Genomic DNA, 15,564 nt, shown 5'->3' with positions numbered 1-15,564 from the left:
AATCAGCATCCCTGCCGCGAGGCCGGAGGGGCCGACATTCAAGCCCAGCTTGTGGTCTGGCTGGATCCCCGTGCAGTGCCCTCTGTGGGGGGAAGTCCTCCCCACGCCCCGTGATGCTGAGGACTCTGGGCCTCGTGCTCACCTCCTCGATGGCAGGCTTCAGGGTGACGTGCAAGTAATGCATCCCCGCCAGCTTCATGGTCTCGTCGATGCACTTGGACGCCAGCGAGTTTCCTCGGAAGATGGTGTTGGGGTCCCTGGGAAATGGCGATGGGGACAGCGTTTGTCTCCTGGGGACGCGGAAGTGCAGACAGAGCAGAGCCTGGCCCCGAGCACCTGCCTGTGGGCTGTGAGGTCAGCGCACGCCCATCAGTTGGCTTCCTGACATTTTACAAGAAGCACAACCAGGCCAGGTGCTCGAGGCCCTGGCCATGGAACCGTCCTGTGTCAACACTGCCAGAGGGAACCATTCAGCTGCCTGCGTGGCCACCAGCTCAGGAGGAGCCTGGCTGGCCTTTGCCCTCCCGTCCTCTCGCCCTCTGTGGCCTGTGCCTGTGCAGAGAATTGAGCACCAGACCCTGGCAGCATCTGAGGGCCAACAGAGAAGCAAACCCCTCCTGCCAGCTACAGTGGCCACAGGTGCAGCCGGATGTTTCTGGAACAGGGAGTCCGGAAACAGCGCTAGGCAGGTCCTGAGGGAAGCGGTGCTCCATTTTCGTGGGCTCCCAAAGTGCCCCAGGGAGGGACCTGAGCTGTCCTCGAGCCCTGGGAGCCGTTTCCCCTCCCCACTCACTCACTCTACCCGGGATTTCAAAGGCAAATGGGGCTTTCAAAAAAAAAAAAGAATCATTAACTGGGTCTGTGAAAGAAAGCCTGAATCAACACGGTTTCTGGAGACCCTTGAATTCCCTCGAGCCCTGCGCCAGGACGTGATTCTTGGTGACGACCTTGCCATCCCTGTAGCAGGTCCAGGCTGCTCTCCCCCGGGGCGGGGCGGGGCGGGCACTCACTGGGTCCGCTTCACCTCCGCGCTGGCGATGGCACTGATGAAGGGCACCACCCTGCCATAGTGCAGGAAAAGTCGCACCAGCGGGACGGCCGCCTCCTGCTTCTCCCGGCAAATCTCGCCCAGGATGTGGGCCGCAGACGCTGACACGGGCTGCGGGGAGGGGTGAGGTCAGTGCCAGGGCCCGGGGTGCAGGACCCCCAGAGGCCTGTCCCCACCCTGGCTGGGGTCTCACTTCCAGCCACCATAGATACGGCTCTTTGCTGAGACAGAAACACACACATTCACAAAAGCACCAAACTTCCCATTTGCTGCTGCTTGGCTGGACCCTTGGAGGGGCGTCTGCACCTCCTCCTAGCGACCCCCAAATGCAGCCAGCTCTAAGGCCCCGAGCCAGCAGAGGGACTCTGATGATGGGGTCCCCCTCAAACAACCCGGAAAGTCCTCAGCATCACCAGGCTCCCATGGCTCTGTCGACGGACCAGTGCCCCCAGCAAAGGGGTCCAGGCATCTGGGTGGGAAACAGGCCGGGCTGGGAGGCACGGGAAAGGCCCCCTCAGGGAGAAGGTGCCCTCTGGGGTGGGGCCGGGTGTGGGGTGGGGCCCCAGGCAGGTGGCACCTCCTGCCCACACCCACAGGCCACAGCGTGGACAAGCACCTCCACATCCGCAGACTTCAACAGCAGGTCCCGCAGAGGGCTGTAATAGTCAGAAGAAAACACGTGGTCTTCCGTGTATACCACGTTCAGCCGCAGGGAGCCCAGGTCGTCTGGCTTTAGGCTCTTGCTACCATTGTCCCGGGGCTGGAGGAAGTACCTGGGTGGGAGGGACACATGGAGGGGAGGTGTGAGGCTGCACCTGCCAAGGAGCAGCTCTCAGGGAAGCCTACCTGCCTGCTTGAGGCTGACTGGTCAGGAGGGTGATCCTGCAGGACCCCTCAGAGTGCAGCCCCTGAGGATTCCCCACAGAAGACCCCCAGCAGGGCTGGTCACCGGGGGTCCCCAGGAGGCAAGTGTTGGAGCCAAAGGCGCAGGAGTCAAGGGGGGGAAACGCGGAGGGGGATGGGGGGGTGCAATGTGGAGGGAACGGGTTTCTGGGAACCGGCGCAGAAGTGGTCAGTGATTCGCCGTGAAGACCCACACCCAGCAGTGTCAGCAGCAGGTGGAAATGAAAATTATTTCAACTAAAGCGTTCCGTGGGTCCTGATGTCACGGGGTGGGGGCCTTGGGCTGGTGAGCCTGGCAGGGTCATTGTAGGAGACGTTTCCTGCCCGGCCACTCTTCCATCTTTGGTTCCACCCCATGCAGTCACCCAGGAGCCCTCTTCTGCTCTCATTTGTGGGCCAGGCAATCTAAGCTCTCAGGTGGGTGGAGCCTGTGTCCGAGGCATTAGCAGCCCCATCAGGTGGGTGGAGCCTGTGTCTGAGGCATTAGCCCCCTGGGGCTCTCTGGGGTATGTGGTGGCTGCCTTAGCTACCAGGGCCAGGGGTTCGCTCAGCATAGGAGGAAGCCTAACTCAGCTCAGGGGGCCTGTGCCCGTGCTGTCTTCATAGAATCAAAAGACATGCGTGTTTCACAGTTTCTGGGATGGAAACCTGCCCTCACACATGGCAGACGGACACATGGGGCGTGAGGCCCCGGCACACAGTCCACGCCTGGGAGTACATGACTCCCGTGACTCCGGCCCTCTCAGGAGCTGCCTGTCGCTAAGGGACACACATGAACTGGAGGTAAAATGAAACAATGGCCTGTTCCTTCCACCAAAACACCAAGCACCTGGAGACAACAGGAAGGAAAGGCAGGAGGCAGCAACACACAACATGTCCTGGGGTGGGTTCTGGGTCAGAGCCGACTCCTGAGGTCTAGATGTGCAGAGGGGAGTGGAGAACCCTGTAATACGCCCTCAACAGGAGGTGCTGCCGAGGGCTCAGAAGAAGACCCTGAGCACAGCTGCAGGGCAGGGCCTGCTGTGTGCGCATTCTGGGCTCCTGCACCGGCCGCTGATGCCCTCCCCTACCGGTGTCAGACCTCACGAGCTGCTCGCGGCTCAGGGTCCCACTTTCACCCAGGATCAGACCCACGAGCTGCTCGCAGCTCAGGGTCCCACTTTCACCCAGGATCAGACCCACGAGCTGCTCGCGGCTCAGGGTCCCACTTTCACCCAGGATCAGACCCACGAGCTGCTCGCGGCTCAGGGTCCCACTTTCACCCAGGATCAGACCCACGAGCTGCTCGTGGCTCAGGGTCCCACTTTCACCCGCGTTCCCTGTCTTGTTTTGAGGTGCCAGCCATCGTGAGTCCCTGCTCAGTGTGATCCCTGCTGCCTCTCCTCACCTGCCATTTCTCACCTGCTGTGGGGCAGAAACCCATCAAGCCAGAGCTCATCAGAGCTACATGCAAAGTAAGAGCAGGTGGGCACTGGGCACAGCCGAGGACCAGCACACGTGGCCTCTGTGCCTTTCCACTCAGAGGCAGCACGTGTTTTTGTGGCTCTCAGAGATGCGGAAGTCTGCAGGTGCAACATCATCTTACCACGCCTCGTAGGAGCTGGACTGCCGCAGGACTTTCAACGGGATCCTTAGTTCTCCCAGGAATTCATCTCCAAACTTCAGGTTACTGGCATTCCAGAGGTCGACTCTGAGAAACAGCATCAGTACAGCTCTAGCTGACGGTGGGCGGCCCGGGTGGAGCAGAGATTACAGGCCACGCTTTGTTCCCCCAGGAGCAGAGTGGAGCCTGCAGCGAGCGCCTCCCAGAGTCTCCATCAAGGCTCAGCCCACGGGACATGTTTAAAACACGTCAGACCAGCCCGTGGCTTTGGAATAAAGATGAGTGTCTCCCAGTGGTAATGGGCAGGCAGAGGAAGGCAGAAGGCCATGGGCCCAGACTCAGACCCAGGCTCTTAGATAGGAGGGAGCCTGGGCATCGCTGCGTGCACCCAGGAGCTACATGACCCCAGGCTCTGCGCCAGGAGGGAGCCAGGCGTCGCTCTGTGCCAGGAGGGAGCCAGGAGTCGCTGTGTGCACCCAGGAGCTACGTGGCTGCTGCCACTCTCAGCTCCAGCACCATCTATCCCCTTCGCCCACAACAGGCCCAGCACCAGCAGTCTGTGCATGGCAGGCAAGTGAGACTCTCCAGGCCCTGTGGCGTGTGCATCTCGCACCGCCCCAGCATGCGGCCCAGCAGCCTCCACCTTCAGGGCTCAGTGCAGGGGATGATGGAGAACTCGGGCCCGTAGAGGAGGGTGCCTGTGGAGGACAGGCTGCCCGATTCAACATCCAGGGGCTCTCTGCTTTCGTCACATGAAAATGTGCCTCAAAACAAAACTGGGTTCTTGTGAATGCCCTGCCCGAATGTAGAACCCTGTCTCCATGGATTGCTCATGACCTGGGGCACAAAGTGGATTCAGGGGCCTCGCACACCACAGCGGGATGAGAACTGTGGCCACAAACCACAGCATGGTCCACGAATCTCCGTGACTAGCCCAGGCACAGCATTGTGAAGCTTCTGCTAATGTCTAACATGGCAGCGGCTCCCACTACTGCTCTGTCCTAGTGTGGGATGGTACGTGTCCCCTCAGACCTGGGGCTGTGAAATTCTGACAGATACACAGCATCCCCGGCTGCAACAAGTCTATAGGGCTGGCACCCCAGTCCCTCATGGCCAGGACCCACCCATAGGCCTGAAACACCTGAAGTCATGCGTGGCCAGCCCTACCCACGGGCCTGAAACCACACAGTTACACGTGGCTGGCCCTACCCAGGGGGCTGAAACTCGGCAGGCCTAACCACACTGTGGCCATCAGGGACACCCCCCTGGAGAGAGAAGATTCCAGAAGGCCGGTGATCCTGTTACCCTTGAGAATCCTGCAGGGCAGTGGCACCGCAGAGGCACTGGCGTCTGGGCCAGGGAGGGCTGACAGGCTGCACAGGAACCCACAGCGCGTTCCTTTCAGAAGGAACACGAGGGGACCGCTGATCTGCCCATGGACACTTTAAAAAAATGTGCCGAGTGGCCAGGCAGGCGCATTTGCCTTTAATAAGGGAAATATTTAAAACATGTTTTATGTGCTTTTAAAAAATTTAATAACTAGGACTTCACTCCTGAATTCAAAGCTTGGTGTAAAAAGAAACCAACGATGGCGCTTCCTTCTCTTGAAAAAGGGGCTGGTGTGAGTCCCTCAGGAGGTGGATCTGACCGACCACGTCAGGGACATTCCTACGGTTCTCAACCACAAAACCACGCCTCCCAGCAGCCGTAGGGCCTGAGCCACGCCCGGTTCCGCGTGTCCCATTAATGGTCCCCCCGGGGCAGTATCAGCCCCTGGGAGGGAGCGTGACCAGCACATTCTCCAAAATGACCTAAAGAAAGCAGGTGCATCCCAGGCTGGGGGACATCCCAGGTTCGGGGGCATCCCAGGCTCCGGGTCTCAGGGCCGGCTGGGGAGGGTCGGGAGGGAGCCGTTTCCTTCCTTCTCTGTCCAGCATGGAAAGATTCGGGGGTTTCAGGGGAGGCTCATCTGCCTCTTCACAGGGGATGGGGGCATTCGTTCGTACAGAAGGAACAGAGGCTACGTTCAAAGAGAAACAGGAATCCAGCTTATTTTCACTGGGAGGAGGGAACCCGCCGGGGTTTGTGAAGGGCACATTCTGACGGCTGCCCTCCCCAGAAATCCTAGTCAGTGGGATCATGGGGCTCTCTAAATCCTGGGCCTGAGATCGCGCCCTGACCTGTGTGAACCCACATGCGATTTCCCCGTTTCCCCTGGGAGGCGTTGAGGAGCCAGGAAAGGGCGGTGGGGGCTCCATGGGCAAAGGCTGAAGATGCAGCTTCTGTGACCATACACAGGAAACGTGAACCCAGGACACCAGGTGAGAGCGTTTCACTCGAGTCAAAGGGGACAGGGTCTCCACAGAGGCCACCCAGCTGAGAGTCTCAGCAGTGCCAGTGAGTCCTGTTCGGTCAGGGCCAGGCGCCATGCTGACCCGCCAGGCCCTGCAACCTCTGAGTGAGGCCTGAACCCATGGAAGGCGGAGGGCTTAGAACAAGACCTTAAGAATGGCCGCAGCCCCCGTCACTCCAGGTGGATGAAGCCTTACGGCAAGAGGGATGCGGATCTCTGGCCTTCGCCTCTTCGCAGGTATTGCAAGGTGAGCCCTAACACCACCCACAGGCCGTCACTTCAACTACGACTTCTAACATCCTGTTGTGAAAATTACCAAGAAAATGGAAATTCATTTCTATCCATGACCCTATATTTAGAAACAAAGAACAAAAGAGCTGAGGAGTTTGGGTGAAAACTGCCAAGTTGGGGACGCGGAGCCTGGTTTTCTCACCTGATTTCGAGCTTGTCCACGTCTTCCTCCTCAAAGTCAAAGTGGGACTTCTTGCTGTAGCTACAGGGCCGGGTCACCTGGAGTCAGACGAGAGAGAAAGCGCTGAGACCACGGTGCCACAGGCGGGGGTATATGCAGACCTAGGCTCTGGGCTGCACGACCCTCTGTGCTTACCCACACCGGGAAGGCGCCAGGCGGGATTCGGGATTCAGGCCTGGCTTCCTGAGTGCCAGCACTTCCCACTCACAGCGCCCCTGGAGGGGCAGACCCAGGTGAGACCTGCCCCAAGGCTGTTCACGGCCACGGCCAGACTCTCCCAGCAGCTCCTGATGGGTGCCGGGCTCTGGGGACCTAAACGTTCCTCACCTGCGCCTGCTCTGGGCCTGCCACCCCGTGAGGGAGGGAGGGACCCCCTCTGCCATGGAGAGGAAGCCAGCGCCGCCCTCCCTCCCGTGGCCCGACCTCAAGGCTCTATTTGCCAACAGGAAGTGAAAAGCGTGAGGTCTGTGGTGCCTGAACCTGGCCAGGCCCTAATAGACCCCAGCACTCTGGGGAGGGTCAGACGGTGGAAAGTCAAGACACTGCTACCTTCCTCGTGACACCTCTGCACCATGGGTTCCTTGGAACAGAAAGGGAGTGAAGTCGTGAAGGGTCGAGGCTCCGGGACCCCCCTGCCAGCCAGCAGGGCCCTTGCAGCAGAGCAGAGGCCACCCCACGGGCTCCAGGAGACCACAGTCAGTTACCACCTGGAGTTCCGATTTAACCACCATCAGCCGTGCACCAGGTCACCTGCGTTTACGAGAAGGCCTCCCTCCTGCCTGGCCTCCCTCCCTGCCCCACCTTCTCCGGGCCTCAGCAGTGATGCTGGCTCAGGAGCTCTCAGCTCGAAGTTCTGATGTAGGGCTTGACACCAAAATCATGTTGCCAAAACTGCCTAACCGCTGAGCTTGCACTTCCTGATTAGTAAACTGAGGTGAAGATCACGCAGGGGCAGTTCTCTGCTTTGGGTTGAGGGTTGCTGACGGCTCCTCCTTCCTGACCTACGCACCACTGTCCTCAAATTTGCTTCCCCTCAACTTCCCCATCTCATAAAACTCAGGTCAGGCAATGCCTCCTCCAGGAAGCCCCTGACGCCCCTGCCTCACGCCCTCTCTGCAGGGCAGGTCAGGCAATGCCTTCTCCAGGAAGCCCCCAGTGCCCCTGCCTCACGCCCTCTCTGCAGGGCAGGTCGGGAGCTATTGTAGGGGCTTGTCTGTTTGCATCCCTCCCATGCTGGCCTGGTGTGGTGGCCTTGGACTCCTCTGTTTTCTCCCATATCTTATCACCAGCTGACCACCAGCACGGTGCTGGCACCTGACACATCTGTTGAGTGAATGAAGGCAGCTCCTACCAAATTTATGAGATTATTTAATCTCATGTAGAGAGTTAAAGGGCCTTAATGTGTCTAGTTGTTATCCTGGAAGAAAATGGTACAGACGCTGCTTCCCATGGAAACGGAACATCTGTTTTCCTGGGTCTGCTCCCGGTAGGTGGCTGTTTGACCACAGCCTGTGGGGGACACGCTCCCTCCCCAGGGCTCGGCCTCCAGCTGGGTCAGAAGCAGCTGAAGCCGAAAGAGACAGGGTCCTGGTGAAAGAGGTCCGTGGCTGCCAAGGAAGGGGTGGAGACGGAGTGAAAGGTCACAGAGCCCAAAGAGCAGGGCCCCGCGCGTCCCACACAGCAGCGGTCAGCGAGGTCCGGGCCTTCCCTGGAGCCCCACAGGTGGTGATGCAGACCATGGTCTTCAGACTGTCTGTGGTCACCAAATTGTTCCAGTAGGCTGAGACCCACGTCTTTAGAGTAAAACAGGAGTGCACACGGTAGAAACGGTGTGAGAACACTGCAAGTGTGATGAGCACCCGTGTGTGGCTGGGCAGTGGGCGAGCTCTACCCCACTGTGTGTATGACAGCTCTGTGTGGCAGCCGAGCTAGCAGCCGAGGCGGGGGGAGCTGCCACCTGGAACTCAGTCCATGCTGCAGGCCTCCTGCACCTCCAACAGGGCCCACCCTGCCCCTGGGAGCCTGGCAGCTCCCTGCCTTCCCTCGCTCTGGCAAAACCATCTTCTCCGCCTGTCTATAAGTGAGGACTTCTGTTTGAGACAGAGAACAGAGTCCACCTTCAAAGCCCTCCTCACAGTGGCCCTGAAAGCTTGGCCCTGGCTTCGGACACCAAGTTCCCACCTCTGCCTGTGGGGCCCTTTTGAGCCTCAGCAGTGCCGGTGGGTTCTGCTCAGTCAGGACCCACTGACCGGCAGGTCCACTCTCCTGCAGTCCCGAGAGCTGCATGCATCGAGCCCCGCTCAGCCATCATGGCTCAGGGGAGCCCGCCCAACCCCTCAGGCGTGACTGGCCGTGCTCCTGCCACAGAGGCCTCATCCATCCTCATATCTCCAGGGCCTGTGCACGGGAACATTTGTGGATGAGGAGAGCATCTGCCTAAAGGCCCTGCACACAGCCGTCCCCAAACCGCGCCGGCCACATGGCAGGTCCTCACTCCACGAGAGGCAGCCGTCCCAAAACCGCACCGCGGGTCCCACTCCACCAGGGGCACCCTTGCACCCTCCTTTTCACGGATTTTGGTGCTTCATGTTCTGAGAGGATCTCTGTGTCTGAATCCTTTCCCCCTTTGTTTCAAAACCCTGCCTATTTCCACTGGAACAAGGCGTCCACCTGCTCAGGGATGCTTGGACAGCGCAGCCAAAAAAACAAAACCCCCAAGGTCCTGGTAATTTGGAAAGCGTTAATCTGTCATCTTTTAACTCAAATCTGGGCCAGTTCGGGAGAGGAAGCAAGGTCCTGGGGCCACGGGTCCAATCCCCAGGGCCAGCCGGCGGGGCTCGCTTCTCTCCGGAAAGAACTTCCAGAGGGAGGAGACTGAGATCATTCTGATCCCAGGGCCGGCCAGCCGGGCTTGCTCTTCTCTGGAAGGAATTTCCACGGCTGGGCTGACTCCTCTCTGGAAGGAACCCAGGGTCGGCCGGCGGGGCTGGCTCCTCTCCGGACGGAACTTCCAGAGGGAAGAGACTGAGATCGTTCTGATCCAGACTTTCTGCCACATGTCTCGGATGCAGAGTTTCCACTTGACGTTCACCCACGAAGATACCAACCTCAAAATAAAACACTTCATCGAACTGGGGGTTGTTGGTCTTCCTCTTCACTTTCGTCTTCTTTGCTTCCGATCTGTTATTGAGAGAGAAAGGATTGGGATTAAAGCAACACTGCTGATTCCACGTCTCTCAATGATAAAACCGAGCTCTCAAATGCACAAGTCACTTATTGCCTTTATTTATTTTATAAATATTTCTGCTGGTCTCCAACTCCAGATGGTATGCAAATCAGGAACCTTTACTGAGCCAAAAATACCCAGCATGAAGGCATGAAGGCTTCATTTTCTACAAAGCAATTTTAGAGCAATAAAGAAAACAAAAGGAAGTAAAAATTCATATTCTACCTCAAAGCGCAACCTTCTGCCTCCTCCCAAATGAGGCAGCGGTCTCGTGATTTCAGAGCTGGACCCTAGCCCGCCAGGACCAGAACAGAAACCTGAGGCGTGAGGCAACTTGCCTGAAGGGTCCTGCCAGCGTCACGGTGGCGTAGGGGTCACACTGCCCATTCACGATGGGGAGGCCCTGGCACTCGACGATGCTGAGGAGAGAAGCAGAGGCGGCGTCAGGAGGGAGCGCGGACATCCGGGCAAATGGCAAGATAGCTCTGGGTAGGGCAGGAGGCGAGTTCAAGCTGTGAGATGCGGTTTCCTCACTGGAAGGCAGGGAGGGCCACACCAGCCACTCTGCCTCAGTGTGACGCTGAATCACGCTGGCCGTTCGCAGAAGCCCAAAACAACACCTCTAAGGTGAGCATGTGCTTTAGCGAGGACGCCGGGAGTGTGTGACAGGACATCTAAAGCAGTGTCATCGGGGGGGCGGGGGGCAGGACCCCTAAAACAGTGTCATCCTGGGGGGCCAGAACCTCTAAAACAGCATCATCCTGGGGAGCCAGAACCTCTAAAACAGCGTCATCCTGGGGCCAGAACCTCTAAAACAGCATCATCCTGGGGGCCAGGACCCCTAAAACAGTGTAATCTGGGAGCCAGGACCCCTAAAACAGCGTCATCCTGGGGAGCCAGGACCTCTAAAACAGCATCATCCTGGAGGGGGGCCAGAACTTCTAAAACAGTGTCATCCTGGGGGCTGAGACCCCTAAAACAGCATCATCCTGGAGCCAGAACCTCTAAAACAGTGTCATCCTGGGCGCCCAGGACATCTAAAACAGTGTCATCTTATGGGGCCAGAACCTCTAAAATAGCATCATCCTGGGGGTCCAAGACCTCTAAAACAGCATCATCCTGAGGGGGCCAGAACCTCTAAATAGTGTCATCCTGGGGAGCCACCGGCTCTGGAAATTCTTGTGCGTTGGTTTGAAAACCCCCGCGTGCTCCTCGGGAGCCAGACATGCCACTCGCTGCGTGCTCAGTCCCTGCTGAGGACGTGTCTTACCGTGTGGCGAGCTTGTGGCAGACGACCCCAGTATCTGTGATCACCTCGCTCAGCCGCAGCTCCAGGTGCACTTTGCCCTGCAAGGCACGAGGACGGGGTGTCAGAGGCTGTGGCACTGCTCCCACAGGCCGCCAGGGCCGCGCAGCCCAGGGAAAGCCCGAGGGCAAAGGGAGCAGGCGGCTCCACCCTGCCCTGGCTGATGGGTACATCCAGCCCCTCCACTCCACCCCTGGAACACAGGGTCCCAGCCGTGGCCTTCCTCCAGGAGAGCTGCCTGCCTGACCGCTCAGCCACATGCGGCTGCCCAGGCTCCCGGCTCTGCTGAGAGCAGGTCGCTGCCTCAGACATGAGGGGTCCAACCGTGTGGGAGATGGTCATTCAGTGACGCAGACCCCCAAAGGCGCTGACACTGCAGGCTGCTCACGTGTGTCCATTGGGGCAAAGCAGAGGGGAAGCACAGCTGTCTCCCGGGCAGGGACCACTGCCTTTACCTCCCCTCGGGTAAGGCTGGATGGAGGCCTGCAGGAACCTCGGAGAGCTCACACAGAGAGCAAGGCTCACACAGACAGCAAGACTCACACAGGGAGCAAGATTCACACAGGGAGCAAGACTCACACAGGGAGCAAGACTCACACAGAGAGCAAGGCTCACACATGGGGGCTTCCAGCAGAACAGTCAGCAAGGCTGCCCTGAGAGCCCACCTGTCTCTCTTGATCCGTCTGTCTCTGTGTGCTGCTGTGTGTCTGTCCACCTGTCTGTCTGTGTGCACGGCTGTGGGTGTGTGTCCACCTGTCTGTGCGTACGACTGTGTGTCTGCCTGTGTGTGTGTGTAGTTTGTGTGTGTGGCTGTGTGTGTCCACCTGTGTGAGCATGCTGCTGTGTGTGCGTGTCCACCTGTGTCCGTCTGTGCCTCTGGCTGTGTGTGTGTGTCCATGGGTGCTGCTGTGTGTGTGTGCAGCTGTGTGTCCTCCTGTGTGTGCGGCTGTGTGCACACAACTGTGTGTGTCTATGTGTGTCTGCCTATGCATGCATGCGACTGTGCGTCCATCTGTGCTGCTGCTGTGTGCGTGTCCGTCTGTGTGTAGCTGTGTGTCTGCCTGTGTGTGCGGCTGTGTGTCTGCCTGTGTGTGTGCAACTGTGTGTCCGTCTGTGTGTGTGGCTGTGTCCACCTGTGTTTGCATGTGACTGTGTGTATCTGCTTGTGTGTACATGTCCACCTGTGTGCATGTTCGCCTGCGTGTGCATGTTCGCCTGCGTGTGCATGCAGCTGTGTGTGTCTGCCTGTCTGTGCATGTGGCTATGTGTCCGTGTGGGTGTGCAACTGTACGTGCATGTCCGTGTGCACATGGCTGTGCACATCTGCCTGTGTTTGCATGAAACTGTGTATGTCTGCCTGTCGGTGTCCGCCTGTCTGTATGTGCATCTGCCTGTCTGTGTGTTTGGCTGTGTGTGTCCTCCTGTGTGTGCATGCGACTATGTGTGCATGTCTGTCTGTGTGCAAGCAGCTGTGTCTGCATCTGCCTGTGTGTGCATGCAACTGTGTGTGTGTCCGCCTGTGTGTCTACCTGTCTGTGTGTGTGGCTGTGTACATGTCCTTCTGTGTGTGTGCGTGACTGTGCGTGTCTGCCTATCTGTGAGTATGGCTGCGTGTGTCCACCTGTGTATGTGTGTTTGTCTGCCTGTGTGTACATACGACTGTGTGTGCATGTCTGTGTGTGCACCGCCTGTGTGTATGTGTGACTATGTCCGCCTGTGTGTGCGTGCGGCTGTGTGTGCCTATCTGTGCATGCCGCTGTCCCTGTATTTGCTCCAGCCTGAATGGCACTGAATGGATGGGATAAATACAGATTCATCCACGCTTCAGTGGCTCCGCCTGGCGCAGCCCTGAGCTCCAGCTCCTGAGGCTCCAGCAAGGCCAAAGCCTGTTCCCCAGGGCTTGTCCCTGCCTGTGGGAGGGCGTGATGGACGGGCAGAATGCCTGGCGCTAAGACATGGACGGCAGAACCGACGGCAGCCCTGCAGCATGTGGCCTGGTACAGAACCTCGGATGGAGCAGGGACCCCGTTTAGGCCCCACCCACCTAAATGATTAAAAAACCTTAGAGTTCCTTCAAAAATATTCCAGACACCTAGCCAGCCTTGAGAGTGAATCACCTAATGAGCAAAATAAATAATAAAATAATAGCCAAAAAATTAGTCAGGAGATATTTATTCCCTATACAAGTTAAAAATAGCATCTTAACATATGTCCCTAAATGGTTTTTCAAAAACCGAGACCCTCACCAAACAGATCTACCAACACAGACCACAAATGCAGGGGGATCACAGGCTGGAACCCTGAACACCCAGCTCTATTCTGAATTTCTTCCTCAGGGGCCAGGAGGGGTCATGCCCGTGTACCAGAGCCAACATTCTTTTCTGCTGACCTCAATTGTTTGGACAAAGTTTCTCCTCCTTAACCAATCACAAATCAAAAACGCTCTATATCCAACCCGTGGGCCACACGTCCTGATGTCTGCCTTCTCAGGTCAAACCGACGTACGGCCTCCATGTACTGATTTATGAATTTGCCACAACCTCGGCATCCCCACCTTCTGAAACCCTTGCCTGCGAACCCTCGGGGTGCCTGGGTCGTGGGCACGGACTGCTCTGCCAGGGGTGCCCTGCTGTCCCTCCCCACTACCCCCATGCCGGCATTTAACTCTGCGTGCGGGACCCAGGCATGAGGGTGTCTGCAAAGAGTCCTGAGTGCTCCAGGGCCGCCCAGGGAGACGGCCCCAGTGTCAGCATGTGGGCTGCTCACCTGTGGCCCTGCCAGGCTCCTGTGCTGTGGGGCCACCTGCACACCCCAAAGCCCCTGGTCAGGGAGTGAACGTAAACCCTTCAGCCCTCACTTGACACCACGTCGGTGCAGCCCCATGACACCCCCACACTTGACACCACGCCCCATGGCACCCCCTTACTTGACACCATGTTGGTGCAGCTCCTCACTTGACACCACGTCCCACAGCACCCCCACACTTGACATCATGTCGGTGCAGCCCCACAGCACCCCCACCCTTAACCCAGCGCTCACAGGGGGAACGGAACGGGGTCTGTGCTGCCCAGGCAGGTGTGGGAGGTGGGGCCTCGGCTGCTGTCCTGAGACTCTGGGGTCCGGAGGTTGGGTGTGGCCTTCCCGCCCTGTGGCTACAGCCCCAGAGCAGGTCCTGAGGGGCCACAAGGGTGTCGGGCTGGGAAGGTGGGCACGAACCCCACACCAGCACTGTGGGCGGGGAAAGCAGGTGCCTAAAATGACAACAAAGACCCCGCCAAGACCACAGCTCCTCTTCCCGCACCCATCAGAGCTCAGAGCTGAGCGGTCCTCACCGCCTGGCAGTGGGCCTGCTATCCGTGGCTATCCACGGGCTAAAGGAGTGCTCTGAACACCAGCTGGATAGTGGGCCTGCTTTCCGTGGGCTAAAGGAGCGGCCTGAACACCAAAGACAGGAGAAAGTGCCTGACCCAAGAATAACCAAGGATCCCTACCGCTTCATCCCCGTTCTCAAATGCCGGGCGCAAACTCCCTCAGGACAGAAGCGTTCAGATTTGCAAGGCTGTGCAGACGGAGGCAGCTCTATTCACGTTTGGGAGCTTCAGGAAGAGTCACGACTGCATGGGGGGGTCCTGGTCCCCAGCAGCAGGCTGTGCGGCCCCGTGTGCTCTCCTGGCTCTTGGCAGCAGGCTGTGCGGCCCCGTGTGCTCTCCCGGCTCCTGGCCAGGTCCGGGGGCATCTGGCTGGGCACCATCAGGTCCTGAGGCTGCTCCTGTTCCTGCAGCGTGAATCCCTCCCGATCGGCTGACTTGTGCGCTTCTGTCTTCTGCTGATTCATGAGTGGGAACAAACAAAACCCACCCCTGAAAGGCCCTTTCTCCTGCCAGAAAAGCCAGTGAGTAAATCTGCAGGTGCCCGCGCAGGCTGGAGAATCCCAGACATTTAGAGGTTAAACAACACCGTTCTAAATAACACACGGATCAGAGAACGCAAGACAAATTTTAAAATGTTCTGGAATAAACAAAAATGAAAGTGTTACTCATCAAAATCAGTGGGATGCAGCGGGAGCCGTGCTCGGGGTGCAGGGGAATCTGGAGTGCCGGCCACACAGACTAGAGCAGAAGGGAGATCTGAACGCTGACCTGAGCTTAGAGCAGAAGGGAGATCTGAACGCTGACCTGAGCTTAGAGCAGAAGGGAGATCTGAACGCTGACCTGAGCTTAGAGCAGAAGGGAGATCTGAACGCTGACCTGAGCTTAGAGCTGGGAGACTGAGAAAAACTGTTTAGTTTAGTAAACTAAACCCAGAGCCTAAGAACAGAAAACAGAAGTCAGATCGGAAACCAATAGAGAAAAATCAAAGCCAAAGGCAAATTCCTTGAGAGATCAATAAAATTAATAAACCTCTAACCAGGCTACCAAGAGCAAAAGGGAAAAGGCACAAATTCCCACAGGAAAGGAACGCGAGGACCTGGCTGCCCACCCCGGCACCTGCCTGGACGCTGCACTGAGGTCCCTAGCACTGCACTCCTGCGAACTCACAGATGTAACAAAGGGGCCCCAGCGTCCAGCTCCAGACAGCACGTGGCTGCAGTATCACCCGCTGTCACCCATGGGGCCCTGAGCGGGGGCTGCTGAGGGGTATATGGAAACTCTG

General features: G+C 58.1%; 1 protein-coding gene across 1 annotated transcript in view; it reads right to left on the bottom strand.

Annotated features, from left to right (window-relative positions):
- The window catches only part of RASA3 (RAS p21 protein activator 3), a 137,132-nt gene that overhangs the window by 32,015 nt on the left and 89,553 nt on the right, over positions 1 to 15,564 (bottom strand). The window contains exons 5-12 of the mRNA XM_055245009.2: positions 10,876 to 10,952; positions 9,944 to 10,024; positions 9,487 to 9,559; positions 6,341 to 6,417; positions 3,537 to 3,641; positions 1,665 to 1,821; positions 1,011 to 1,159; positions 143 to 257 (exon numbers count right to left, since the gene is read on the bottom strand). Coding sequence (XP_055100984.1) covers positions 143 to 257; positions 1,011 to 1,159; positions 1,665 to 1,821; positions 3,537 to 3,641; positions 6,341 to 6,417; positions 9,487 to 9,559; positions 9,944 to 10,024; positions 10,876 to 10,952 — 834 coding nt within the window. The remainder of the gene's footprint in view (positions 1 to 142; positions 258 to 1,010; positions 1,160 to 1,664; positions 1,822 to 3,536; positions 3,642 to 6,340; positions 6,418 to 9,486; positions 9,560 to 9,943; positions 10,025 to 10,875; positions 10,953 to 15,564) is intronic.

The sequence above is a fragment of the Symphalangus syndactylus genome, chromosome 15 (assembly GCF_028878055.3).
Source record: "Symphalangus syndactylus isolate Jambi chromosome 15, NHGRI_mSymSyn1-v2.1_pri, whole genome shotgun sequence".
NCBI classification, from domain to species: Eukaryota; Metazoa; Chordata; class Mammalia; order Primates; family Hylobatidae; genus Symphalangus; species Symphalangus syndactylus.
Note: the sequence above shows the minus strand (reverse complement) of the source record. Positions and strands in the feature narration are given on the sequence as shown.